At 39.9% G+C, this 27,001-nt stretch overlaps 3 protein-coding genes and 1 long non-coding RNA gene across 4 annotated transcripts; 1 reads left to right on the top strand and 3 right to left on the bottom strand.

Moving 5' to 3' along the window:
- Positions 1–6,787: 6,787 nt before the first annotated feature.
- Positions 6,788–11,431, bottom strand: kat8 (K(lysine) acetyltransferase 8). The gene is made up of 11 exons (XM_023401123.2): positions 11,028–11,431; positions 10,426–10,500; positions 10,105–10,283; positions 9,958–10,011; positions 9,562–9,726; positions 9,195–9,284; positions 8,899–9,039; positions 8,575–8,668; positions 7,818–7,968; positions 7,530–7,684; positions 6,788–7,004 (listed from the first exon to the last, which is right to left on the bottom strand). Exons 1-11 carry the CDS (start codon positions 11,344–11,346, stop codon positions 6,940–6,942), a joined length of 1,488 nt encoding a protein of 495 aa, XP_023256891.1. The 5' UTR covers positions 11,347–11,431; the 3' UTR covers positions 6,788–6,939.
- An 858-nt stretch (positions 11,432–12,289) lies between these two features.
- On the bottom strand, positions 12,290–17,823 carry rnf25 (ring finger protein 25). Its single transcript, XM_023401122.2, has 10 exons — positions 17,674–17,823; positions 17,323–17,394; positions 16,441–16,537; positions 16,171–16,238; positions 15,964–16,033; positions 15,767–15,838; positions 14,652–14,798; positions 14,481–14,570; positions 14,166–14,303; positions 12,290–13,208 (listed from the first exon to the last, which is right to left on the bottom strand). Exons 1-10 carry the CDS (start codon positions 17,688–17,690, stop codon positions 12,531–12,533), a joined length of 1,449 nt encoding a protein of 482 aa, XP_023256890.1. The 5' UTR covers positions 17,691–17,823; the 3' UTR covers positions 12,290–12,530.
- Positions 17,824–19,118: 1,295 nt separating this feature from the next.
- On the top strand, positions 19,119–26,978 carry anapc2 (anaphase promoting complex subunit 2). Its single transcript, XM_023401130.2, has 14 exons — positions 19,119–19,374; positions 19,941–20,190; positions 20,297–20,618; positions 21,666–21,798; positions 21,927–22,161; positions 22,722–22,841; positions 23,035–23,152; positions 23,682–23,860; positions 23,945–24,086; positions 24,406–24,481; positions 24,790–24,993; positions 25,099–25,231; positions 25,988–26,229; positions 26,371–26,978. Exons 1-14 carry the CDS (start codon positions 19,276–19,278, stop codon positions 26,578–26,580), a joined length of 2,463 nt encoding a protein of 820 aa, XP_023256898.1. The 5' UTR covers positions 19,119–19,275; the 3' UTR covers positions 26,581–26,978.
- Positions 20,680–24,442, bottom strand: LOC147819440 (uncharacterized). The gene is made up of 2 exons (XR_015436916.1): positions 24,310–24,442; positions 20,680–24,162 (listed from the first exon to the last, which is right to left on the bottom strand). It is a non-coding gene; the product is annotated as an uncharacterized LOC147819440 (long non-coding RNA).
- Positions 26,979–27,001: the final 23 nt, after the last annotated feature.

The following is a 27,001-nucleotide window of genomic DNA, read 5'->3' as shown; positions in this document are numbered from 1 at the left end:
TTCTTATACTATGACGTTATTTTTGCACTTTTTATGCCTTACTATACTATAATGTTTTATGCCTTACTATACTGTGACTTTTTTGCCATTTTTATAATTTACTATACTATGACGTTATTTTTGCAATTTTTATGCCTTACTATACTATGACATTTTTTTGACATTTATATACTTTACTTTACTATGACGTTTTATACCTTACTATAGTATGACGTTTTTTGACATTTTTATACCTTAATACACTTTGACGTTTTTTGACGGTTTTATTCCTTACTATACTATGATGTTATTTTTGCAATTTTTATGCCTTACTATACTATGACGTTTTTTCACATTTTTATACCTTACTACACTTTGACGTTTTTTGACGGTTTTATACCTTACTATACTATGATGTTTTCTGCCTTACTATACTATGACATTTTATGACATTTTTATACCTTCCTATCCTATGAACTTATTTTTGCACTTTTTATGCCTTACTATACTATGACGTTTTTTTGACATTTTTATACCTTACTATACTATGATGTTTTTTGCCTTACTATATTATGACGTTTTTTTTGACATTTTTATACCTTACTATACTATGATGTTTTCTGCCTTACTATACAATGACATTTTATGACTTTTCTATACCTTCCTATCCTATGACGTTATTTTTGCAATTTTTATGCCTTACTATACTATGACCTTCTTTTGAAGTTTTTATGCCTTATTATACTATGATGTTTTTTTGACATTTTTATACTTTACTATACTATTTCGTTTTATACCTTACTATAGTATGACGTTTTATGCCTTACTATACTCTGACATTTTATCACATTTTTATACCTTCCTATACTATGACGTTTTTTTGACATTTTTACACCTTCCTATACTATGACGTTATTTTTGCACTTTTTATGCCTTACTATACTATGACTTTTTTTTGCCATTTTTATAATTTACTATACTATGACGTTATTTTTGCAATTTTTATGCCTTACTATACTATGACGTTATTTTTGCAATTTTTATGCCTTACTATACTATGATGTTTTATGCCTTACTATATTATGACGTTTTATGCCTTACTATAGTATGACATTTTATGCCTTACTATACTCTGACATTTTATGACATTTTTATACCTTCCTATACTATGACGTTATTTTTGCTATGATGTTTTTTGCCTTACTATACTATGACATTTTTTGAAGTTTTTAGGCCTTATTATACTATGATGTTTTTTTGACATTTTTATACTTTACCATACTATTTCGTTTTATACCTTACTATAGTATGACGTTTTATGCCTTACTATACTCTGACATTTTATCACATTTTTATACCTTCCTATACTATGACGTTATTTTTGCAATTTTTATGCCTTACTATACTATGACGTTTTTTTGACACTTTTACACCTTCCTATACTATGACGTTATTTTTGCACTTTTTATGCCTTACTATACTATGATGTTTTATGCCTTACTATACTATGATGTTTTATGCCTTACTATACTATGACTTTTTTGCCATTTTTATAATTTACTATACTATGACGTTATTTTTGCAATTTTTATGCCTTACTATACTATCATGTTTTTTTGACATTTTTATACTTTACTATACTAATTCGTTTTATACCTTACTATAGTATGACGTTTTATGCCTTACTATACTCTGACATTTTATCACATTTTTATACCTTCCTATACTATGACGTTATTTTTGCAATTTTTATGCCCTACTATACTATGACGTTTTTTTGACATTTTTACACCTTCCTATACTATGACGTTATTTTTGCACTTTTTATGCCTTAAAAAGTATACTATACTATGACTTTTTTTTGCCATTTTTATAATTTACTATACTATGACGTTATTTTTGCAATTTTTATGCCTTACTATACTATGTCGTTTTTTGACATTTTTATACTTTACTATACTATGACGTTTTTTTGACATTTTTACACCTTCCTATACTATGACGTTATTTTTGCAATTTTTATGCCTTACTATACTGTGATGTTTTATGCCTTACTATAGTATGACGTTTTATGCCTTACTATACTCTGACATTTTATCACATTTTTATACCTTCCTATACTATGACGTTATTTTTGTAATTTTTATGCCTTACTATACTATGACGTTTTCTTAACATTTTGATACCTTACTATACTATGATGTTTTTTGACATTTTTATGCCTTATTTATACTATGATATTTTTTGCCTTACTATACTATGACCTTTTTTGACAATTTTATACCTTAAAACACTATGAAGTTTTGGACGGTTTTATGCCTTACTATACTATGACATTTTGACATCTTTATACCTTCCTATACTATGACCTTATTATTGCAATTTTAATGCCTTACTATACTATGATGTTTTTTGCCTTACTATACTATGACGTTTTTTTGGCATTTTTATACTTTACTATGATGTTTTATGCCTTACTATACTCTGACATTTTATGAGATTTGTATACCTTCCTATACTATGACATTATTTTTGCAATTTTTATCCCTTACTATACTGACATTTTATGCCTTTCTATACTATGACGTTTTTTTGACATTTTTATACTTAACTATGACGTTTTATGCCTTACTATACTCTGACATTTTATGACATTTTTATACCTTCCTATACTATGATGTTAGTTTTGCAATTTTTATACCTTACTACATTATGATGTTTTTTGACGGTTTTATACATTATTATACTATGATGTTTTTTGCCTTACTATACTATGACATTTTTTTGACATTATTAAACTTAACTATACTATGATGTTTAATGCCTGACTATAGTATCAAGTTTTATGGCATTTTATGCCATACTATACCTTGACGTTTTGTGGAATTTTTATACCTTCCTATACTATGATGTTATTTTTGCAATTTTTATACTTTACTATACTATACTATGACGTTTTTTGACGGTTTTATACCTTACTACACTATGACATTTTAATGTCTTACCATACTATGACATTTTTATGATATACCATACTATGACTTTTTAATGCCTTACTATACTATGATTTTTTATAACTTACTATACTATGACATTTTCTACCTAACTATACTATGACTTTTTGTTGCTTTACTATTGTTGGCTCTGTGCTCTACCTCACAAGCATAGCAGCATATGTTGGGCCTTTGGTTGTTCATCAATTTATCGCCTGTCATAAATTATGAAAATATATTTAAAATATTAATATCAAATAATAACTTTAAAAGAATTAAAGTTCTTGGGGGCACCAGCCTAAAAATGTGGGCCAATATTGGTTCAATCTCAAATTATTACTATTAATCTCGAACTCTGATGAATAACTAGCTTAATAATTATAATCAAAATACCATATCAACAGTAAGTCAAAGTTGAAAGATTGGATTTCTACTAAGTAGAGGTTGGCAATACTCACACGTGAGACATTAAACACACCAGCAGTTATACTACATTTATTTATAATGGAACAGAGTAAAAACACACTTAAGTATATAGTAAGTATATACTTAAGTTTTATCTCAAGTATATACAGGTGTGTTTAAGTGTGTGTCTGTGTGCCTGTGTGTGTGGGGGTGTGTCTATGGGGGACACAGACAAAGGCAAGATGGCCGAATCAAAATGGTTGCTGTGACCATATGACCTGAACAAAGAAGACCACATAGGATGGCAGTAGACAAAGAAACTGGCCAAAATGGCTGCTGAGACCACCTGATGTGTGGGGAAGGGAAATGAGTGTGAGTTTCTTTGTTGGTCGTTGGTTGTAGTCTAAAAGGTGCCAGGTTAGAAGCAGAAGGTTGGCTGCATGTATGTTCTAGAACTGAGATGTACTACAGGTATGTGTGTGAACATACAAGCACCCAATTAACTGTGTGACTAACCACAACCTAAGCAAACATTACAACAACAAAACATTAACCAACATGTACATGTACATGTACATTAACAAAGGTTAAGAGTTCTGATGCTTAGCTGTGCTATGCTAGGTGAGGTTAGTCCCAGTCAGTTAACAGTGCCCAGTCCTTAGAACAAAAGAAAGAGGTTTTCTAGTGTTGTTGAAGAGTCCAGTGAGCTGGGTGGCTTCTTGGTGGAGTGAAGTCCTGTCTGGCTGTGTGGTGTCTGTGTTGCAGAGTAGGCTGCTGTTCTCCTCTTTGTTCTTCTCGCAGAGTTAGCTGCTCCACTCTGCTGTGGCTTTGGTTGCTCCAAAAAGCAGCCAGCAAACTTTCTGTTGTAGCCGCTGAAGTAAACTTTTCCACCGGCGTTGCTGCTGTTGAAGAGCAGAATGAGCAGGCCCACATAAGAGCTGAATGTCTCAGGTGGCAGTGCCAAGCTGGGCTGGAGCCTTGTTGCTCCATGAAGAGCCAAGAGGGAAGAGGGGCCGCTGCTTCTGAACAAGCTGAGGAGAGAAGAGAAAGAACAAAGAAGAGGTTTTGTCTGGTGACACCCTGGGGGCTCACATGTCCCACACTGACTGGTCAGTGAGGGTTGTCCCCAGGTGTGAACAGTGAGGAATTGTGGGGAAGTGAGTTCTTTTGTCTGTGGAACAAAGGAATATGTGGTCTCCACATCTTTAATGGACTGAGTCCCAACACTTTACTATGACTTTTTTATGCCATACTATACTATGACTTTATGAATTACTATACTATTGCTTTGCTTTGCTTTGCTTTGCTTTGGAGGGGTCATAGGGTTGTTGTGTCCCTACCAATATTGAAAAAAATCTACGCCCTTGGCCAAATCAAATTCTGCTTAGGGACCCATAAAGGCTTGGGCCGGCTCTGAATAGAGCTGATCAATGACAAACAGCTAAAGGACGGAACTAATTATCATTTGTGTGGCAGCAGAGTTAGCTGCTGTCTCCCAGCATGTGACACTGACCATAAACATAGGGTGACTTGGGTAATTGGCAATTACTTGAAATATAAGATATTTCCTTACATTTTGTGATTAGATGTAATCTATCTTTTTAAAATCTGAGTCTCACAAGGGGACATAGCATATTTAGACTGTTAAGGGTAACTACAACTAACAAAATGCAGTACTAACCTGCAGTACTTGTAATCAGACTAATAGTAAATGAACATTTATCTCATTAGAATCACTTAAGGCTCAAGATATCCAGGGTATTATGGTGGATTGTACCAGTGTTACTGCCACACTTGTAGGACAATACACCAAAGTAAGTCTCTAAAATGTTTAATTTCTTGTATCTGAGAGATTTTATTCACTCAAAGTGCTTAATTATATATTTTCTGTAAATAGCATTTGGCGAGCGCACATGCACCAGCAAATCATTCATCATTGTCAGATTACTACATAATAACAACAATCTTATATTTTGACAGGGAAAAGCAAGCACAACTGTTAGTATCTGGGAGCAGATGCTGCATTTTAAAATTTCATATTTGACTTAATCTGGATTTTATGTATCTTTGTTGTGATTTTTAACTTATAGCCGTAACCTCTACTGTTCCATATGCACAACTTGTGTGTAATGTTTGTCTTATTACTGATTTGATATGGAACTGTTACCGTTTAACAATAGTTTATTGTTTGAGTGTAAAGTTTCCTGTTTCACTACATCTTTGTTGCAACTTCTTACTGACAAAATTTGAGGGACCCTAGTTAAAAACGGTGGTTATGTGTTATCCGTCTCAAAGAACATCCTACATTTTATCAAAATGAAGTTATCAGTAATTTGTAAAAGGTAAAATGAATTGGTGCTTTGTGATATTTGTATTTGGGTGATTGACTGGAATGACTTTTCTAACCATCAGTAGTCAGACAAAGCAATGCCACCCCCTTGTGTTCATTCTGGTGTTTACATCAGACTGGGAACTTGCATTTACAAATCTGTTTCTGCATCTGTAATAAACCTGGAGCTCTATTATCTCTGGGAACTACATGTCTGGATGTAGACCAAATGTAGCTTTAGTGTGAAGTTGAATTTATACATTTACATAAAATTTTATACTATTGCTTCCAATTCATAAAAACATCTCATCTGTTGCTGACATTCAAACAATAGAGGTTCAGTGTCCCGTACTAACATTGTTCACCAGCTCTCATAGAAATGTTCATCCTCACAAAAATTCACACTAAAAACAAGAATCATTTGAATGAATGAAAAATCAAACCACATGGACAAAGCAGCTGAGACGAACCTGGGACATCACTGGGAAGAGCAGGAAATCATGTTCAACCACATCATCCTATTAATCCCAGAGTTTAAATACAATTAAAAAAAAACACAGCATGAAGGCATCAAGTTACTGCTGAGATTACCTCTACAGGTCCCCCACCTACTGCCCTCTGAAAATGAACCCTGCCACCTCCAAGTTCCCATTAAGTCCTGTAGCCAAACCTCCAGTGCTGAGACTTAATGTCTTAGTTTGTGGTAATTTGATTGAATAGAAATTTATGTAGGAGTGTGCTCCACATGAGGGAAATATAAATTAAAAAATGTAAACATCTTAAAACTAAGGCTTGATACAGAGCCCGAACCCTCCCACCACCCACAAAAAAGGGCCAGATAAGTTAACAATGCAGGACTAATTAGAGTCTGGGGGCCATTACATGATCATTTTCCACCTTATTGTACAGTGTATAAGACTGTCCACTGATTTGCACAGTATTTTACTGCACTACCATAGCACAGTAATATATTCAGAATATATCAGACTTAAAAATAATAATATCCCATAATATAATATTCCATTTTATATCATTTGACTGAAAGAAGTCAAATGAAAGAAGAAATCAGGAGACATGTCTGTTTTGTTTTTTTTACATATATATTTAAGAAAATACTGACAGATGCTACTAATAACTATATACAGCAGGTTTTCATAACAGCAGTGTTTTGCCAGTTGAAGAGAAAAGGTAAAGGGGAAGCTGGCAGATGATATGTGTTGCTGGCTCTGTCTCTCACTTCTTGGACAACTTGGCTTGTTTATTTTTGGGGGGCGCCCACTTCAAACACATAGTGTCCACTGTGAAAGAGACAAGACACACCATGAGTGACATAGCAGTGGAGGTTAAAACATGAACACACGGTGGATTTTTGGAGGACTGCATCATGGGTCTGCAAGTCTCTTGCGACAACACACAAAGACACAAAAAGGAGAAAACCTTCATGCAGCCCTCTAGTGGTGAGCGGTGAAAAAAATCTGTGTTACAGGAACATTTTAATCAGTTTGAGACTGAAGTTGGAGACTCAGAAAATGTGAACACACCCTGAGTTCACTGTATCATTTCTGTAGTGTATGACAACAGTGTGGTTTTTGCCACATAAAAAAGCATCTGTGCTAACAACATTATTCAATTAATTGTTTCAGAACTACACACACACACTTGGACACATCTGTGGCTTCATGCTCAGTTACATAGGAAATTAACATTGACATGATTTATAGTTAAATCTTGGGTTTTGTGGTTACAGTCAAGTTCAGGGACAGTAATGAAGGAATAAAGTATTCAGTGGAAGTTTGTGCTAATCACATAATGTCTGCACTTACCTGTGATTGGTGGTTTCTTATACTGGGCGCTCTTTAGATGCTCCTCCACCAGTTTGGGCGTCACACAGATAACGTGTTGACCTTTCCAGTACTTCACCATGTTGAGCGACTGCAGTGTGCTTATGATGTCACTCTGCGTGATGCTGGTCATCTGGCTGCGGATAAACAGAGGGAGGACGGTCTGGCATGAGGATCAGAATCTGGGCTCTCAGTAAAACCAGTATGAACTGACGGGATGATTGTGGTTAAAAAGATAGAAGGGCTCAAACAGAGTATTTGTGTGACTACCTGAGGTCTTTGATCGAAAGCGTTCCTCTGAAGTCCCTCAGGATCTCTAACAGGACCCAGGACCAGTAGCTTCTGTAGCTCAGCTTTCCCAGATCAGACAAAGGCTTCTCCGGAGAACCAACTGTGCTCTCCAGCTTAGACAGCTCATAGCCTACACACAGCAGGCAGAGGAGAGGTTTTTATTACGAAGGTGAAATGATGATTCATGTGTTGTGCTTAAAATACATTTATGCAATAAATGTGTGTTAAGCGAGCCCATGTTATTGAATTTGACCATTAACTCTGCTGCACTCTTTAGACAAGAGGTCAGCTTTATGCAGTGGATAATTTGTTTGATCAGTATCCCAGCTGCAGCTGAGACCGTGGTGAGTTCAGATGTATAAGAATATTCCTACTTAAACTAGTCAATCAGCTTATAGGTAAATTCACAAGACATCAGACTGACAATGATGTTGATTAGCAATTGATCATCAACTAAAAATGAACTGATCAGACAAACATTTGATGATTACAGTTTCAAAAACACTAAGATTACTTTGTTTTTCTTTGTTCCATGTCACTATCAAATCAGGATAGATTTTTTTTGTCATCAACAAAGAAAAGATTTAATTGTAGGCCTTTGTAACTTGTTATGATCATTTCATCATTTTTCACAGGTTCAGCTATTACCAAAAGAATAGAAAAAAAAAATATATATATATATTTGTAGTACTGATGCACACACACATTATAGCTCCTGTCATGTTGCATCACTCACTGAAAGCTATGAGAAACTTTCCGTAGCCTCTGCGTTGGTACGGCGGCAGCGTGAGAATACACGCAACATTATTCCCGTCTGGAGACTCTTTCTCCTGAAAAACAAACCCAACGGCAACAGGTAAGGCCAACAGTTGTTATTTCATCTGCTCACTTCAAATCTTTTTATATGTGTGAAATTTGAAGATCCCCCACATAGGTGACATGTTTACACATGTAACAAGTCTGTCATGCAAAGTGTGTAAAATGTGTGAAACAAGATTGATGAAAACATGGTAAACAACACAGAACCCCACACATCACACCCCTCAGTGATGATGCTTACTTTGGAGAAGTAGCCGACTATGTGCGCCCCCTGTTTGTTGACTTCAGTGAGGATGTAGAAGATAAATGGCTCAACATCAAAATACAATGTCTTGTGGTCAAGAAATAGTTTTGCTAGTAGACAAAGATTCTGACAGTAGATCTGCAAACAGAGCGACAAACAATCAGTACGACATCATCACAAATAAAAGTCTCTTACAGAATCTAAGCACAGTTCTGTTTTATTTCCACTTAAAACAGTGAGAAACAAACAAATCCCTACTATTTTGCATTTAGCAGCTTTGCAGATGTAATCACCTTGTGGTCCCGCCCATCAACTTCAAACACTGATATGTTGCTCCGTCTGTAGATTTCTTTCCCCGGAGGCTGCTTCCACTGACAATGAGACTGAAGAAAACGGTCATGGGTCAAACTTCTTGTATTTAGGTTGCAAGAGATGTACAAACATCACAATCAATTAATTGACTGATTGGTGCTACCTGCAGTGATGGTTTCATGTGATTCAGAAAAAAGACAAAATTTTGGCTCAAACTGTGATGGCAGAAGGAAGAAGGAACAGATGTTGTTCCTAGTTGATGTCTTTGTTTGCAAAAAACACGAAAGATGATTCCACAAGAGGCACCAACTTCCCTATTTCCTAAACTGAAGTGAAAGCTAGACTGACCAGGTGATGTCTGAAGGTCTTCTCATACTTCATGTATTTCAGGCAGTACTCGCAGATCCACAGCTTGGGCTGCTTGCCATAATCTTCTGGAAATGGTGAGAAGTACCAGGCATCAATCTCAAAGTTTCCAATCTGGATCTTATCCACATATTTCACTTTGGTGATCTGTCAGAGAGAGAGGCAAGTTTGTACAGTGAGGAAAATTGTTTTTATTACATAAAAGACAACCAAACATTGAGATTGAAAAGTAAATGCATGAGCTAATTGTGCATAGGACACAGAAAAAGGTAACTAAACATGATGAGCAACAGAACAAGGCAGTTATAATTGCACACTTTTTTTATATGAGTATGTCATTTTTAAAAGAAACCAACACACACACGCTCTCAACCTTACCGCCTCATGCTCCTTCTCTAGTGCAGCTGTTGTTGGGTCCATCTCTGCATACGTCTGCAAAAAGAAAATGCATTAGGTACCTACAACCATTTAATACATCAGAGTGCCACCACCAACAGCATGAAAGAACTACATAACATACTCAACCTTCTGCACATGGTTGATCTCATCGTGCTTGCGCTTCTGGTTGCGGGTGATCTTCCTTTCAGGCTGGTCACCCAAATCACCAACACCTCCAATCTCTGTGCTCTTTCTCACTGCATCCTTCACTGTCTTGGTAAGTGCCAGGCGGGCCTTCCCCACCCACTCATCTAAGCGCCTGTTGACTGCATGCCAAAGAACGGGAGAAAGTCATTGTGGAGCAGTAAGTGAGGGGGATAGAGAGGGTACAGGCAACTGAGGGTAGAGCAGGGATGATTCTGTGTGCACTGGATTCATGAGTGTATCAACAACTGGTGATGTACTCACATCCTACATAGTGAACATAAAACTCCTCCCTGCCCTCCTGCTCATTCAGTCGGGACTGAATAACTTCTGCCGCATCTGAAAAATAAGCAAAATCCATCAGTTAATGTTTTGCCATAAAAAGCGGTTTTCGCTAGTGATTGTTGAGCAAACTATCTCGTTTGGATTGAATGTCTAGCCAAACTTCATTCGGATTTCTAAGACTTAAATTCAATCTTTTTCATTAGCTAATGTGAAATAACACTTACTGTTATTTCTCCTGCTAAAACTGAGATGATAAGGAATTGCACCATTCTTCAATTCGGGAATCCCATTATGGACCAAACTCCAACTTTAACCTATTTACTTCAGTAAAATATCAACTCTTAGAAGCGACAGTTTGCACTGTTAAGATCTGTACCGAATTTTCCAGAAAGACCACTCGTTAGATAAAGTAGTTTAATTACGTCTTACTGTCGTAAATACGCTTACAGAGAATTAGTGAGACTAAATTTAAATAGAGTTTGGTGTTGAGTCCTTAACAAAACAAAGGAGAGTAAGCGCCACTAACGTTGATCTGTTTACTGAAATTTGGGTGAAACAGGCAGAGAAGTGGATTCACTCACGCCATGTCTTGTCGGCTCTTTGACATAAATACGTCTCTCCGATCTCGACCGACACCTCTTGCTCTCTACCGCAGCCGAGCATTCCTCCCCCGTCCGGCGTGTGCTGACTACTAGAACCCCCGGCTTGTCTCCCACGTCCAACGGCCTCCGTCTCGTCCTCTTCCCCGCCACTGCCGTTAGAAGAGCACGCAGCCGGGATACTACTGTCCAGTTCCCCCCGTTCACTTTCAATATGACTGGAATCCATGTCTACATCCATTCCGTACTCCGAGTCTTTATTGTTGTTATAGCTTTTGTGAAACTCGGTCCCGCCAGTCATTACCACCGCCGTTTTGAAAACAACCACACGCTTCTGCGACCCTGCGCAGATTATCCAGAGGGGTTGGTCCTCAACAACAAACTGCCAAGATGGCGTTGGCTAAACGTAAGTTCCGCGTCTCTTCCTCCCAACACGCTCCTCCTTCAACGTTCAACAACTACAGCTCCCGTGAGTCTTAGCGGCATGTTGTTTTATCGTCAATATAAATATGAGGCGCTGGACTTAGTATTAGATAATTTAAATTCAGGGCTGAACTAATCTTTTTGGGAAATAAATATTAATGTGGAGCCAGTGTATTGGTTAGAAATTATTAGTTTGTAAGTATTTGAGTGAACAGAATGTAAAAATAGATCATAGAGATTTAAAATTATATTTTAACTCACCATCCTTCTCCAAGATAGGTATTATATAATAATGTTGGTATCACCATAAGCCCCCTGTAACTGCTATTTATGTTGAGCTTCATGAGGTGGTATTCAGTATTACACAATTTATAATCATCATAATAGTCAAATTAACACTACCAACAACTCTAAATGCATAGCCTTGAGACCCCGTGAGGGTCAAGGCCCAAAGCAGTTGCAATGTTTTTTAAAAGCTCACTATATACTTTAAAAATGTTTAATCTGCAAAGTAACCAGTAACCATATCTGTGAGCTAAATGTAATAAAGTGCAAAAGTTCTGCTACACATAGTGGAATAATATAAACTGGACATTGCCCGTTGTCCCACAGGACACCACCACTCAGTCCCGTCTGGTGTATTGCCATGTTAAGATAGCTTCAAATTACAGCATTATTGTTGTTGTCAAATGTCAATACATATTAAAGATATATTACATATTAAATATTATATATTCACACTGCAACAGTCACAGCTGATGCAACTGAACTGAACAGGAATGAACCTTATTACAAAATTGAATACAGACACACTACCAACCTGATGTCCAGAGAAAATTTAATTTGTGGTTCTTTCAGGTCATATTGCATCACAACAAAAAACAACAACCATCGGTGTCTGATATTAGTGTGCATGAAAGGGTATATCAGAGACCAGGATAGCGGCGATGTACAGGGTAGGACACTAGAGTGAATGTCATTTCTGCTGCAGGGCTTTAATCTATGCAAACTCATTATGGAGGCACACACACATTTGTTCATTGGCCCTCCTGTTGCCCTTTGTCATAGCACCTCCTCTCTTCCCCTCTCTCTCTCCACCACCTTCTGTTGGAAGCCCCTTCCATGACCCCGGTGGGGCCCGCCTCCTCTGCTGTACAGGTTGTTGGCCCCTCCCCTGCTTCTTGAAGCTCGCCCGTCCCAGTGGTATCGTGCGGGCCCAGGGCCTCCGCTGTGTGGGGCAGATCGGTGAGGGCCCTTTCTCCTTCCACGATAACCACGGCCGCCTGCAGAGTCTGCCACATCTTTTTGGCATTCAGTTTCCAGACCTGACTTGCACACTGGCTGACCGTCTGGAGAAACCTGCTGCTGCTCTGCATAGACCTCCCTGCCTGTCTTTGACTGACACAATTCTGCATTTACTTGCATCTGTTGGTCATGATTACCCTGAGCTTGTGCTCTTACTGGTCCTTCAGTGCAGTCTGAGGACAGAGAGAGTTTGTCCAGCTGCTCTGTGACGGGGGCGGCTCTCCCGTGTTGAGGTCTGGACCTGCCTCCTCTCCTCGGCCCTCTCACCTGGTTCTGACGCCTCTGGCCCTGAGCGCCTCTGCAGTGGGACAGTCCAGGAACAAACTGGTCCTCTCTGACACCAGTTTCATCAGAGGACACATTAGAAGCAGAGGGTACCGGAGGGCTGGGGAACATGTCTGCGTCTAGGTTTCCATTTTCAGCGACAGATGGAGTCTGTGGGAGTTGGCATGCATTGCTGTAAATGTTTTTATATAACATTATGTAGGAACAGTCTTAATGAAGCAGCTTTGGGGTTGTATTGACAGTGCTGGGCAAGCAGTTTGCATCTACTTTTTTGTGCTAAGCTAACATCTCCCAGTCCTCCATTTCCTTATCTGACTCTTGGTTTAAGCTTGACTAGTTATTTCATACAAAACAGAGGCCAGATTGTCTATCAGCTATATACAGTCACTTGAGTGGAAGCTATCATACAGAGGTATGACAGTATAAACAATTGTGTCATAGACTGTATCTTGTGGCCACCAGTGGAGCACTGAGCTGCTGATTAGCTCTGCAGGAAAAAATCCTGAGGGATTTCAGATATTTCATGATGTATTGATTGACTCGGTTTGAGTTTTTTTGGGACATTAAACCTGTTTTTTTTCTGCCTGAGAAGTTGGTAAGAAGATTTCCCAACTTTTGATGAATTTGTATTTTAACACTGTTCCCATAAAAATATTTAGAAATGCCAAAAAAATAAAGTGTCCAGGTGATTTGTAGTTATGACAGAAATAAAAAGACAATTTTTATGCTCTGATTTTGTAGCCTTATTACACAGGAACATGATTCTTCTAAAAGACTAATAATAATAATAATAATAATAATTACAAACTAGCAATAAAATGTGGGCTTGCTTTCAATAAATTCTCAACATGTTTGGGGCCTTATGAAACTGTGTTATTGAGATACCTGGTATAGAAGGTGCCTATCACAAAAGTGAGACATGCAACATATATCTGAACACTCCAGTCTGAATCTGTCGTGTGTCAGACACAATTAAAAGAAACAAACTTGAATGTTATATATTATAGTTATAGGATATATAGTTATATTTTTATTCTGGTGTAAGGTATCAGTCGCAGGGTTGCAGCCTATCCAAATGTGGCCGTGTAATTTCTGATTCAGCCTCACCTCATTGATGTGGATCAGAAATCGGTTTGATTCCTCCTCCGGGTCGATGATGCCACCTTTAGACCTCTGTCTTTCCAAAAGCTTCTGGAGTTCAAACCACTTCTGTTGAAAGTCTGAGCCGATGGCTGCTTCATCCAGCTGAGAGAAAAAAACAACACAAGTCTGATGCTTTTTTTTTTTTTTTTTTTTTTTTTTTTTAAAACAGTCAAACTGTTGAGGTGTAAAGTTCCTTCCTGATCCTGGAAACAGCAGTGAGCAAAACCACCTCCCCATGAGCTCCATGAGTAAAGGTGGTGATTGACCTCATGGTTTTACCTCAGGCAGCTGGGGGGCAGGGGACGACAGCAGCTGATCAACATCATACGCCAGAGGTTCTCGACACACCGGACACACCACAGTCAGCTCCTGTTGGAGGACTCAAAGTGAGGATTCAGTGTTTCTTTGATCACAGCTATTTAACTGTCAACACATCAGCTGACATCAGACCTGACAGTCTGCTCTCTCTCTGGTCTTGTCCTCCTCCAACTCCTTCTCCCTCTGGCGCAGCTCCCCCTCAGAGTGGCTGGCGTAGCGGCCGAGGCAGTGCGAGTGGAAATAGTGGTAGCAGCTCGTCTTGGTGAACGTCTCCCCCTCCTGGCAACACACAGGACACACAGCAGCAGGACGGGGTGAGCTAGAGTTTTAGCAGATGCTGATTACAGGAATATTTGTGGTAATATTTAAAGAAGAGAGACATTAAAGCACTATTAATTTCACTTTTTGATCACTTGTGTGCAACAGAACTGTACCTGTACATTTCATTTGTGACAAAAAAATAGGTGTCATTTCATTATCAATAAATCTACCAATTATTTTCTTGATTAATTGATTAATGAAAGAAAACAATGAAAAATGTCAATAAATAATAGAATAAAGGAGAAATACTACTGAACTCATCCATCTCATCCTCTTTTCCAGGATTCTGAAACACACTGAGCAAACTGAAACAATATTTCTCATCATCTGGACCCTGAATATTTCAGGGTTTTGTGGAGTCATTTCATGACAAATTAACTTTTTTTTAATCATCATAGTTTGTTCTGTGCAAGAGAGAAATGGGACTCTATTCAATCTGTTTTCTCTACTCAATATTTTTAAATCTGGCAACATCAACATCCAGAGGAAGAAGAGCAGCTGTTTGAGATTAACAAGACATACGAGTAACTCAGGGGAAAGGTTTTTGTTTGACATCCATGAAAACAGTCTTGGCTTTGAAAATAAAATAGTTTCCTGCCTGTTAACACATCCAGCAGGCTGGAGGTTATGTTAGCTTTCACTTGATGAATGTAAGTGCAACATTCACTCCATCCTTTTGTAAAAATATCGATTAGTGCAGCTTCAAAGCTTTTAAACTGCTGAATTCAACCCTGCTCTTACTTTTCAACAGAGATCAGAGTTCAAAATTTAAGAGGTTTCATCCTGAATCAGGAAAAATCCTGAAAGAGACTGTTGAGGAATTTTTAGACAAAAAAATCCACATAAAACAACATAAAGCTTTCAGAGATTCTGTCAGTGCCAGACAGGAAATGAGGTGGAAACCTATGGAAACACAAACAACTCACCTTAAATCCATAGAGGCAAATGACACAATTTCCATGAGGAATGTTGCTTTCAGTCAGGATTTCTTTTGCTTTCTGGAAAAGAAAAAAAGATGGAGGAGAGTTAAAAATAAAAGCTTAATAAAAATATTACTAATCAGTATCATGAAATAATAATTCCACAGGTAATTATTCTCTTAAATGAAAAAAACTATAGTGACCTCAATGAGCTGGTACAACACTGGCGAACCCAGACAGGACTGAGCCTCCAAGTGAAGACACTTTTGGACACTAAGAAAAAGAGGTTGCACATGATTATAGGGTTTCACACTGGTTATATAAAGCTCCTCGGCAGAGAACAGTGATACTGGTAAATGAGACACACACAGAGAACAGAGTCTACTCAGTCTACATCTTCAGTTCATCACCTGCTGAGCTTGTCATCAGAGAGTCCCCGGGGGTTATGAATGGAGATGGCTGGAGAAGATGAAGGGTACTAAAAATAGAAAAACAGGAGCGAGACTCTTTACTCATGTTCATCAGCATTTATAATGACACCAAAAACAGAAATTTTAATTGCAATAAACCACAACATGACTCTTGTAACTTTAATTTCATAGCATCTAATACTTGGCATTTTGTTTTCCTTATGCAGAAACTCAGCATAGACAAATGCCATAGATAATAGAGAGGGGTACCTGCTGATCGAGCGTCAAAGTCAGGGTGAGTCGGACGAACTGGGAGACCGAGTCCTCCGCTGTGGACGGGTACAGGACCAGACTCACCTCCCAGCCCCTGGAGGACAGAAAACACCAGCAGCCTTTAAAAACAAAGAAAAGCAACTGGAGGCTAAATGAAAGTCAGTGTCTTCAGACAACAACATGGCTGACGCAATAAAACAGCAGCACAAGGCCCAACAGGCCACACAAACCATGTGCTCTGCGCAGACACTCTGTGCCAAACTCTTATTTAAAAAAAAATATGGGAATTTTATGTTTCCTTGCTCATGTACAAAACATTATATCACCTAAAGATTTCAAGATCTTTAATCAATAGAAAAAAGTTGCCCATACCCAAAATTAACTTATCTGAATGATCTCTAACTATTTACAGATTATGCTGATTCATCTGAGGTTTTTTACTGAGTCATCGACAAGTCTAAAAGGTGATCTAACTGCGATGTTAATCTGATGAACAATCTGCTATGACACTGACAGAAGACACTCATCCTAAGGGATAACAGGGGTCTCATTCACTAACTTATGTATGCTAATAACATCCAGGCCTGAGAGGACAGTTTTAGTTTTGTTTATTACCATTTGTTTGTCCTGACAGGTGTTAGTTTAAATGCCTGATGAGGATTTCAGCTCTATTGCCTCTGCAAACGTTTTCACTAAAGTTTATCACCTTCTGTATTTTAATGGGTGTTTTGGTGACACTCTGGTGCCCCCGTAGAGAACAGGTAGGGTGAGCAGATCACCACAATTTGTCCCCTGACAGAATCTGAAACACTACGTGAAAAAAAGATGGAAGTGTAGACCACATATTAATGCTGAAATGACAGCTAACTGTTGTCTCACCCGTCCTCTCTCCTGTTCACTTGTAGTTCATCAAGGTAGATCGACTCTAGCACCTCGATTTCAGACAGCACGCTGCGGAGGAGAAAAACGGCTGCAGTTAAAGTGTTCAACTGTTTTTCTTTTCTGAGCTGTTTTTAACTGTTTAACGTTCACACAAAATAAGCTAGCGTTAGCACGTTAGCTCATACACTGTGCAGCTGGTTAGCTCCATCACACCCGCGACATTACAACAGATTTTACTAAGAGCACAGTGAATGACACTGAACAAATTAAGTGGAGGTTAAATACACAGTGTCATGAGATTTGAGAAGGTGTGGGGGGAGAATTCAGACATGCTGTCAACAAACTCACTCGCACTCCGCTGCCATGATGATGTTTCTGTGTGAGCCGCTGGGTGTCCCGGCTGAGAAGTGTCGTTATCCCGATTCAACACGCTAAAAAAAAAAAACACGTAACCACACCACAAACCTGAACCGTTACTCCTGCGACGGGCGTAAACTCGTTATTCCCGTACACTCAAATTGATAGTTTATTTTGAATGTCCGTACCGGAAGTCATACAATGCTATTATGTCTAACTTGACGGTGATAGTTCACTGTTATCATGAGTGTCGACTGCCGACTAGTGGCCTCAGCGCGCAACTGCGTCTGCATTTTATAGGTATTATGTCAAAAGATGTATGATTTACAAAAAAAAAAAAAAATCTGTTCATTTATCGGGGAGCATGTACTCCCACCATCTTTTGCTATATTTCAAGGGGAGAAACGTGACAAACTCTAGATGTAAAATAGTACTTATTGTCTTTAGTTATACACTGCCCTCTCGTGGTCACAGTGCGTAACTATATCGTTTGCAAAAGTTTTATTTTGAATGTTTTACAGGAAGTAATACTACACTTAATATGATTAGCTTGATAGTAGTGGAGTGTAGTAGTTACACACCGTGGCCACCAGAGGGCAGACATATTCATGATAAGAAATACACAAATATTATTTTCATGTCTGCTGAGGTACACCTGTAACAGAAAACCGACAAACAATGAAAAACCATTATTTTTAAATGATGATTTTTTTTTTGTATTTAAAACCTGCAATTTTCCATTTCTAAACTTTGCAAAACTTTTTTCTTCTTCTTCTTCTTTTCTTCGTCTTCTTCTTCTTCTTCTTCTTCTTCTTATCATTATTATTATTACATGTCAATACGTACAAAAATGTATGATATTGAATTTGTTCACTAGAATATTTAGTAGCTTTACTTGCCATGATTTATAATCACGAATATACACTAAACTCAAAATGAGTAACTACATCAATTTCAAACGTTTTAGTTTGAATGTAACAACCGGAAGTAGTACTACCGTTAATGTAGTTAGCTTGATGTTGGTGGTGTGCCGTTATAGTTACTCGCTGTGGCCACTAGAGGGCATAAATATTGAAAATATTGCATACATTCATAATTATGTATATAAACTTTACGTCGGTAAATGTTAGAAAACAGTTATTAAAACAACTAATTACCGTTAACGTTATTACAAATACCGTTGTAATAATGATGTTAATAATGTTATACTGATACCGTATTAAACAGTGCTTGTTACCATACATTTAAATAGGGTCCTGCAGTTCTTCATTGTGACCACTAGAAGGCAGCAAACACACGATTCTTGGGTCAACTGTCAAGTCAGTGTCATACTTCTTGTGAAAACTTCCTGTGATTTTTCAAAATAACACTACCAGCGTAGTGCTGTAGAGGGAGCGTCTGAGCACCTGCTTTGCGTGAAACTCATTGGAAGAGTAAGGAGAAGAAGAAGAAGGAAGACGACACCGACGAAGAAGAAGAAGTAAACCCGCGATAAGCAAACGTTATGTTATTTTCATAACAGAAGAATGATATGAGCAGCTATTTTCTGACTCACATTAGCTAGTTTGTTGTTACTGAAGAAAGTGTAAGAAAATGGAGGAAACTGTGATGGAATCGGACTCGGCCGAAATTTCGGGATCCGAATCACAACACGGGATCGCTGATGCTTGGGAAACTGTGACAGCAGCTCTGGTGAGTGGGGTTTATCGCCTGACTCGTGTGGTTAAAAGACCCAGAAGGCAACATGGAGGGGACCGATGATGCCGAACCACATTCAAATATCTAACGATATAATATTTTCTTGCTCGTGGCGGTGGCGAACACCCAGTGTGACATGGCATGTTCAGTTGAATTCGGCACATCTGTGTCTCCGTCTCTCTCTTATATTACCTGTCTTTGTCTTTCTTTTTTGTCTCTGGTTGTGTAAATTCTGTCAGTGCTCTGCTCTACTGGCTGTTTGCCTCTGTCTTTGCAAAAACCAACGTCAACTAACTAGCTATTAATGTCTAATATCATAATTTTAATGAAAGAGGTTTTCCTCCTGTTTCCAGATTTACATCACCACGTTGCTCACTGAAGCTCAAACACCGAACTAAAGTAATAGGAAAAACTTTTGACTAGAAGTGGCTTTTACAGTAAATGCTCTGATGAAACCTTTGGCCAAGGCCTAGATACTGTAAGTGCAAGTTCAACACAAAACCTGACTCGAGGCTGTGTATTAACTCTGAATCTCTTATCTGTGTTTGGTCCATTTCCAGGTGTCTCCTGGCTTCTCAGTGACGGAGCAGAGCCTCTCGAACTCCCTGGCCCTGCTGTGTGGTCAGGGTCTGGGACAGCTGGTGGGCGGCTGGCTGCTGGAGACTCTGCAGATGCGTCTGTCCTCCTCCGTGGTTCCCGAGTTCTGGTCCGGACTCAAACAGCCAGAGAATGACCTGGAGGAGAGAGGCAGGGCCTGGGTTCTCCTCACCACCTTCCGGACTCTGTTGGACCGACTGGAGCCATTCCTGGGCAAGTAGAAAAACTATGACTGGATAAGTTGACAGTGGATCACAGGTTTTCTCTGTTTATGTCAGGGGTGCAACAGCATTCAAACAACCCCTCTTCCTCCTCCTAGGTGGTTTGGAGCGGCTGGGGATGTGGCAGGACGAGGGCCGTGGCGGTCTCTGTGGCCCGGGGCCCAGGGGCCTTCAGGAGCGGGCCTTCACCATCATCAGGGCCCTCCTCCTCTTCTCCCCCTCCCCTGTTCTCCAGGAGCGAGTGCTAGAGTTTTACAGCAGGACCTTCTCTGTCTATATGAACCAGGAGGGGGAGGCGGAGGACGGGGCGGAGGCTACTGACAGCCCAGAGGGAGGGGTCTGCCCAGGCTGTGGGGTTCCAGCACAGCAGTGCTGGTGTCAGGAGGCCCTGGAGCAACTACAGGAGCTCAGCCACATACTGTGAGTGGACTCAGGAAGAGGGACAGTAGAGATCATTTATGCATAAATAACACACAGCTGATCATTTCCAAACAACTTTTACTTTTTTTTTTTTTTTTACCAACACACACAATCTGTAGTAGTATTTTAAATTCATAACTTGTCTCATATTTATAATGTAGTGCTATTTTTCTTTTGTCAACAACCTCTGCTGCACTAATCAATAATTTTATAATATGAAATGTTGTGCTCTGTGGTACAAACCCACATAAGAGTTACCTCTCAGAGTTTCCCTTCAGCCTTTTAGCCTCTTTTAGCTCCTAGTTTTGGTTTTACAGAACATTTTCTGTACAGTTCAGTCTCAGTGTTTCCAGCAGCAGCTGTTTTCATGAATCACACTCTGATAAAGCCACTGAAAAGTCCATGACCTGCTCAGCAGCAAACAGCAGACAGACGGTTAGAGAGCAGCTAGTCAACATAGTGGAGCACTGAGCAGCTAAAGAGCCAGATATTTCCCTCAGGAGTTGGTGGAGACCAAACACAGAGTTTTAAATTCAACTAAACAAGTTTAAAAATAAATCTGCAAATGGCCACCAAATCAGACAACAACATACTGCAATACAGTACAGATGAACTCAAATCAGGATAAGGTAATCTTAGATTCAGTTAGAAATTAGGTGTTTTTCAAAAGCAGCCCAGCCCACATCAGATCCCAGTTTGTTCCAGTTTTGCACTTGAAAAGTGAAGCAGCTGATGCAGTCAAAAATAAATTAAAGTAAATTCTCAAGGTTGTTTCACAAAGTGCTTCTCCTTTCCTTGAAGCAAACAACAATGACAAACAGACAGTTTAGGAACTACATTCCCACAATATAATTTTCAAAAACCACGACACTACACGACGCTTCCTAAAGTAAAACATGTTTCCTCTTTGTTATCTTGGGAAAAACAGGATGCGATAAATCTGAAATTCATCCACTATTTTTGGTTTGAAGCCAGTATTGAAACAGTACATGATGTATTGGACATTATTTTTTTAATTGTTTTTTTTTTTTTATATTCATGTTGTAGTTCAAAACTCCAGCTGCTGGAGTGGGTCAGCTCCGAGGCCGTCACCTCCATCCTCCACAAGCTCATCGAGCAGCGAATGGAGCAGCACTGCAGGGGCGAGTACGAGTGCTCCTTCCTGCTGGAGTTCCAGGAGGTAAAACAAGATGATCAGTGAATATTAATCATGAAGTTTTTATCAGGATAAGCCCCTTCGTTAGCCGTTAGCTGGTGGCTAATAGGTGGTGGTAAGGTTGATTTTCCTTTTTGTTTTTGTGTGAGCAGTGGCTGGAGCTGGTGCTGGGCTGGCTGAGCAAGGTGTTTGCAAGTGAGGCAGACACAGAGGGTCCGGTACCTGCTCCCAGCATTCCTAGTGTACCCAGCACACCCAGTGCTCCCAGCATCCAGGCCGGCCAGCCCACCAGCCCCATCCTGAAGCAGTGGAGATGCCACATGCACCAGTTCTTCTGCAGGATCTACGTCAACATGAGGATCGAAGAGCTCTTCAGCATCATCAGAGGTGAGAGAGAAAACAGCATGTTACTGGTTGTGTGGGTTACGTCCCAGCATGTCTTCAAAGTCAGTCAGTCATGCTTTTAATCAGAATTGAACTGGAATGGTAAATAAGTTTGGTTTCTTTAAGTGACCAAAGATTTTTTGCACAAACAGGATTTTTAAAAAATGAAAGTCCAGAGATGATTGGTCAGTTTATGAAGGTTTTTTCAGGCTAACAGTTTCCACCTGCTCCAAGTCTTTGTGCTAAGCTAGGCTAAATACGTCCTTGACTTATCTGTATCCTGGACACTCAGAGATGAAACCTCTGACTGTGGGAAATACAGATAACAAAAAGATTTGCTCACAAGTCAGTGTCATTTTTAAAGGTTCAAATCTGCCCTGCACTTTGTGTCCCTGTTATGTTCTGTAAGTGAATCATACAGTACAAAAACAGCGGAGCCCAGACATCCTCATCAGTTTCTGTTATCACAGTTTGAGTTTATAGTGGAAATGCTCAGTTAGGGGGAATGAAATCAGCTGACTGTGACTTTTCCTGTGTTTATTTCCATGTGTCCTGTCTCTCAGATTTCCCAGAATCCAAAGCTGCCATTGAGGATCTGAAGTTCTGTCTGGAAAGAACCAATCAGAGACAGCAGCTCCTCACCTCATTAAAATCTGCTTTTGAGAGTCGTCTTCTGCACCCAGGTTAGTGAGCAGTGTAAGATACTGTAATGTGATGGTTTTGGAGCTTTCATGATATCTGTATGAGATATCTGAAGGAATAGTATTGGCGCAGTATACAGTATGTGCAGTGATTAGACAGCAGAACCAGAAGCTATTTGAAAATCAGTTCAGATTTATATTGAGCCTCTGTGTCTGTTGCACCTTCCGTCCATAGGCGTTCACACGTCTGATATCCTCACGGTTTACATCTCGGCCATCAAGGCCCTCAGAGAGCTGGACCCCTCCATGGTCATCCTGCAGGTCGCCTGCCAACCAATCCGCAAATACCTCAGGTGAGTCACTTTATACTCATGTAGGTTCTTTTCTTACATTAAATGTGTAAAATATTCAATTGTAATCTTGCTTTGTATGAAGTGTAATTGGTGGTTGATATCTTTGATCTCTCTCATCTTCATCCTCATCAGCTGGTCACAAACGTAATGTAAACATAAATATAAAACCTCTTTAATCCTAATGGGAGATTATAGAGATCTTTACACCTTCAAACTAGAATTTATCACCTCATGGTTGTTTCCTTCACCAACAAGTCGAGTTGCAGAAAATATGGTCACAATCTCCCATTTCTGAGTTGCAGTGTTGAATAATAACCAGATGTGTTTTTGCAGAACATTATGCCGTCACAGTGAAGTTGACCTCTGCACCAGTGACAGAGGCATAGAAATCAAAATTTACTGTAAACAACTATTGAAAATTAAATATAAAGCATGAAATTTGAACTAAAACACAAAAACAGATAAATCAAGACAGTTTCTGCCTGTATGCTCAAACAGCTGACGTTTAAGTCTCTCTGGTGCGTTACAGGACACGGGAGGACACGGTGAGGCAGATCGTTGCCGGTCTCACCGGAGACGCTGAGGGCTGCACTGACTTGGCCTCCGAGCTGTCACGAGGAGACCCCGTGACTCTTGAGATGCAGGACAGTGATGAAGAAGGCAACCACCCAGAGGACTGGACCCCAGACCCCACAGACGCCGTGCCAGGTCAGCGAACGCATCATATCTTAATGTATGGTGTTGTTCAATTATCTGAACTTCACTAATGTGTCTCCTCTGAACATGTGTCAGATAAAATGGGCTCGAAGCGTCGCTCGTCAGACATCATCAGCCTCCTGGTCAGTATCTACGGCAGCAAGGACATCTTCATAGACGAGTACAGAGCCGTGCTGGCTGACAGACTGCTGCACCAGCTCAACTACAACACCGCCAGGTACATGTGCACAAACAGGCTTCCTCTTCACACCTCGTGATCACCGCTTAGACTTCGATGTGAATGAGCCAGAAATCTGTAATTACAGACAGAGATGAAGTTAGGGTTTTAACTTGATAGAATTTTGTTTTAAAGATCTACAAATTTGAATGACTTCACTTTTGTTTTTTTCATAGACAAGGGTGAAACAGATAGCTAATGACCATGAACGAACTGAACTGACCATCAGCTGCTGGCTGGTCTTCGTTGCCACGTGATGTCATCATCTGATGTCGTTCTATATATTTATTATTTTTACTGTTTTGTCGTCTGTTTGCAGGGAGATTCGTAACGTGGAGCTGCTGAAGCTCAGGTTCGGGGAGTCTCACATGCATTACTGTGAGGTCATGTTGAAGGTAAACACACTCTTGTTTTAGTCACTGCAGTCATTGTTACAGTCCTCTCTGAAATATGCACTGATCTTATAACATTGACTCACAGATATTCAGCTTGTTTTTTTCCACCTGCTGAGTTTTAGTTGAGAACTTTACTCTTATCATAGTCTATTTGATTATAAAACAAAAACTGACTTTCACTGTTGTTTACTAGGGAAGATAAAATAAATTGTTTTAAATTTCAAATCTATAATTTCCCTCAATAGCACTGTCTTCTAGATATGTTTAAATAAAAGTAAAACACATTGTCTCCCGTTCCTCTCGTCCAGGACATGGCAGACTCTCGCAGGATCAACAGTAACATCCGAGAGGAGGAGTCGAGGCTGAGCGAGGAGGAGCAGCCCCCACTGTCCCTGTCAGCCATCATCCTGTCCTCCGAGTTCTGGCCTCAGCTGAAGGAGGAGAAGCTGGAGCTGCCCCCGCTCGTCTGCCAGGCCATGGAGGCCTACACACACCGCTACGAGAAACTCAAGGTGGAGTTCACCTGCTGCTTCCTGGTTCTTCTGTGAGGCCAGCGGTGGGGATTTAACGTCTGAGCATCTCAACCCTGTAACATCAGTCTGTCGTCTGCATTTCAGGCCATGAGGACGCTGAGCTGGAAGCCTCACATGGGTTCAGTCACTCTGGATGTGGAGCTGGAGGATCGCACTCTCACCAACCTCAATGTCACTCCCATCCACGCCGCCATCATCCTGCACTTCCAGGAAAAAAGTACGCTCTTTCATTTCATTCTTGACGGGAGTGTAGAGTTGATTTAAAATTCTAATCAAATCTTGAGCTTGATTTGTGCTTCTCAACACTGGCTTCTTCATTCACATAACAATAACATTTTACTAAATTACTAGCCAGGAAGTTGAATTTAAAAGATCAACAGCATTGTCAGATTTCACTTGTCGTAAAGTAGCTAAGTATTTGCTCGTGGAAGATTTGTTTTCAAAGATCAAGTTATCATCTTGAGGCTGATATTGATTCCTCCTCCTGAATACAGACAAGTTACTGTTGCTTAAATGCGGTGCAGTAGGAAAATATGGCAACAGCCACAAATCAGGATATTTTATAACAGTTAAATGCAATTTATAAATTAGTTTAGACTGTAGGTTTGTAGTCACTCAAGCTTAGAGACACAAGACTTTACTCACCACAAATTCCTACACTAATCACATCAGCAGAAGTAGGGACGCACCGATCCAAGAACACTGGATCCTTTCCCGATTTGACTTCATAAAGCAGATCAGGTATCAGCCATGACATGATGGATCCACATCATATTCACTTTGTTTGTCAGTGTCATGAGAATCTTCAGTGTTTCTTCTGTTGGTCAGCAGGCCTCCAACTCAGGTTTTAGTACCTGTACTCATGTTGCTAAATATAAAACTGATATATAAATCTAATGAGGACGAGTCCCACACAGTAGAAGTTTGAGCTGAGGTTCTGGAAAGTTGACAGAAAACGTTTGTCGTCCGTCAGGTTCTTGGACACTGGAGGAGCTGAGCATGAAGCTGGGCGCCCCGAAGGAGCTGGTGCACAGGAAGCTCGCTCTGTGGCAGCAGCACGGCGTGCTGAGGGAGGAGGCGGGAGGACGCTACTACGTGGTGGAGACGGGTTCATCCAAAGAGAAGATGGAGAGAGGCGTGATGCTGATCGACAGCGACGAGGAGAGAGACTCCAACACCACCACCCAGTCTGAGCAGAGGGAGGAGAAGCTGCAGGTGCTCACACACACACACACACACACACACACACACACACACACACACACACACACTCAAATGTACAACAACAGTTAACAGGATGAAAAGTGAATGCATTGCCAAGAAGCCTTTGAAAACACTCAGTCTCTGTCTCTGCAGCTGTTCTGGGCCTACATCCAGGCCATGCTGACCAACCTCGACACCATGACGCTGGAACGAATCCACTCTATGCTCCGGATGTTCGTCGCCACGGGACCCGTTGTTACGGAGATGGACGTCAACGAGCTGGAGGCCTTCTTGCAGAGGAAGGTGAGGGAGCATCAGCTGATGGTCTCTGCAGGCGTCTACAGACTCCCCAAATCCAACTGAGGAAGGAGGAGGCGGGCAAACTGTTTAAGTGTGACGCTGCGTTCATGTGCTGTGAGAAATATGAAAATGCTCTTCTGCTCAGCCTTTGGGTGAAAAACTGAAAAACTATTACAGACTGAGATGAACTCTTTCATCACCCACAGGTAAGTATCAGTCGATTTCAGGTTAATCCAACAGAATTTCCACCTGACTGTCGAACTGGATTTTCCAATGATATGAATGCAGCATAATTTTATGAAGGCTATTCCTCTGAAAAGTTTGGTTTTTCAAAATAAAAGCCCATCCACCCTCTTATGCATCTGTCCAGACAGTGTTAATGCTGCTAAGTTGTGCATGTTATTGGTGTTGAATACTGATGTAACAGACTGATGTATGATTATAAAAGCTCTTTAATATCTTGTGTGTCTTTGAACTGTTTCAA

The sequence above is a fragment of the Seriola lalandi genome, unplaced genomic scaffold (assembly GCF_002814215.2).
Source record: "Seriola lalandi dorsalis isolate HSWRI2012SDOR001 ecotype SW California unplaced genomic scaffold, Sedor1 jcf7180002053464, whole genome shotgun sequence".
Lineage (NCBI taxonomy): Eukaryota > Metazoa > Chordata > Actinopteri > Carangiformes > Carangidae > Seriola > Seriola lalandi.
Note: the sequence above shows the minus strand (reverse complement) of the source record. Positions and strands in the feature narration are given on the sequence as shown.

Coding starts and splice junctions, on each gene's coding strand:
- anapc2 (XM_023401130.2), top strand. CDS start 19,276: ATGGAGGAAACTGTGATGGAATCGGACTCGGCCGAAATTTCGGGATCC. Junction 24,087..24,405: donor CTCAACTACAACACCGCCAG/GTACATGTGCAC, acceptor GTCTGTTTGCAG/GGAGATTCGTAACGTGGAGC. Junction 24,994..25,098: donor ACCGCTACGAGAAACTCAAG/GTGGAGTTCACC, acceptor TCTGCATTTCAG/GCCATGAGGACGCTGAGCTG.
- rnf25 (XM_023401122.2), bottom strand. Junction 16,538..17,322: donor GTGAACAGGAGAGAGGACGG/GTGAGACAACAG, acceptor TCTGTCCTCCAG/GGGCTGGGAGGTGAGTCTGG. Junction 16,239..16,440: donor CTTTGACGCTCGATCAGCAG/GTACCCCTCTCT, acceptor TTCTATTTTTAG/TACCCTTCATCTTCTCCAGC.
- kat8 (XM_023401123.2), bottom strand. CDS start 11,346: ATGACTGGCGGGACCGAGTTTCACAAAAGCTATAACAACAATAAAGAC. Junction 9,727..9,957: donor TAGAGAAGGAGCATGAGGCG/GTAAGGTTGAGA, acceptor TCTCTCTGACAG/ATCACCAAAGTGAAATATGT. Junction 7,969..8,574: donor AAAGTTTCTCATAGCTTTCA/GTGAGTGATGCA, acceptor TGCTGTGTGTAG/GCTATGAGCTGTCTAAGCTG.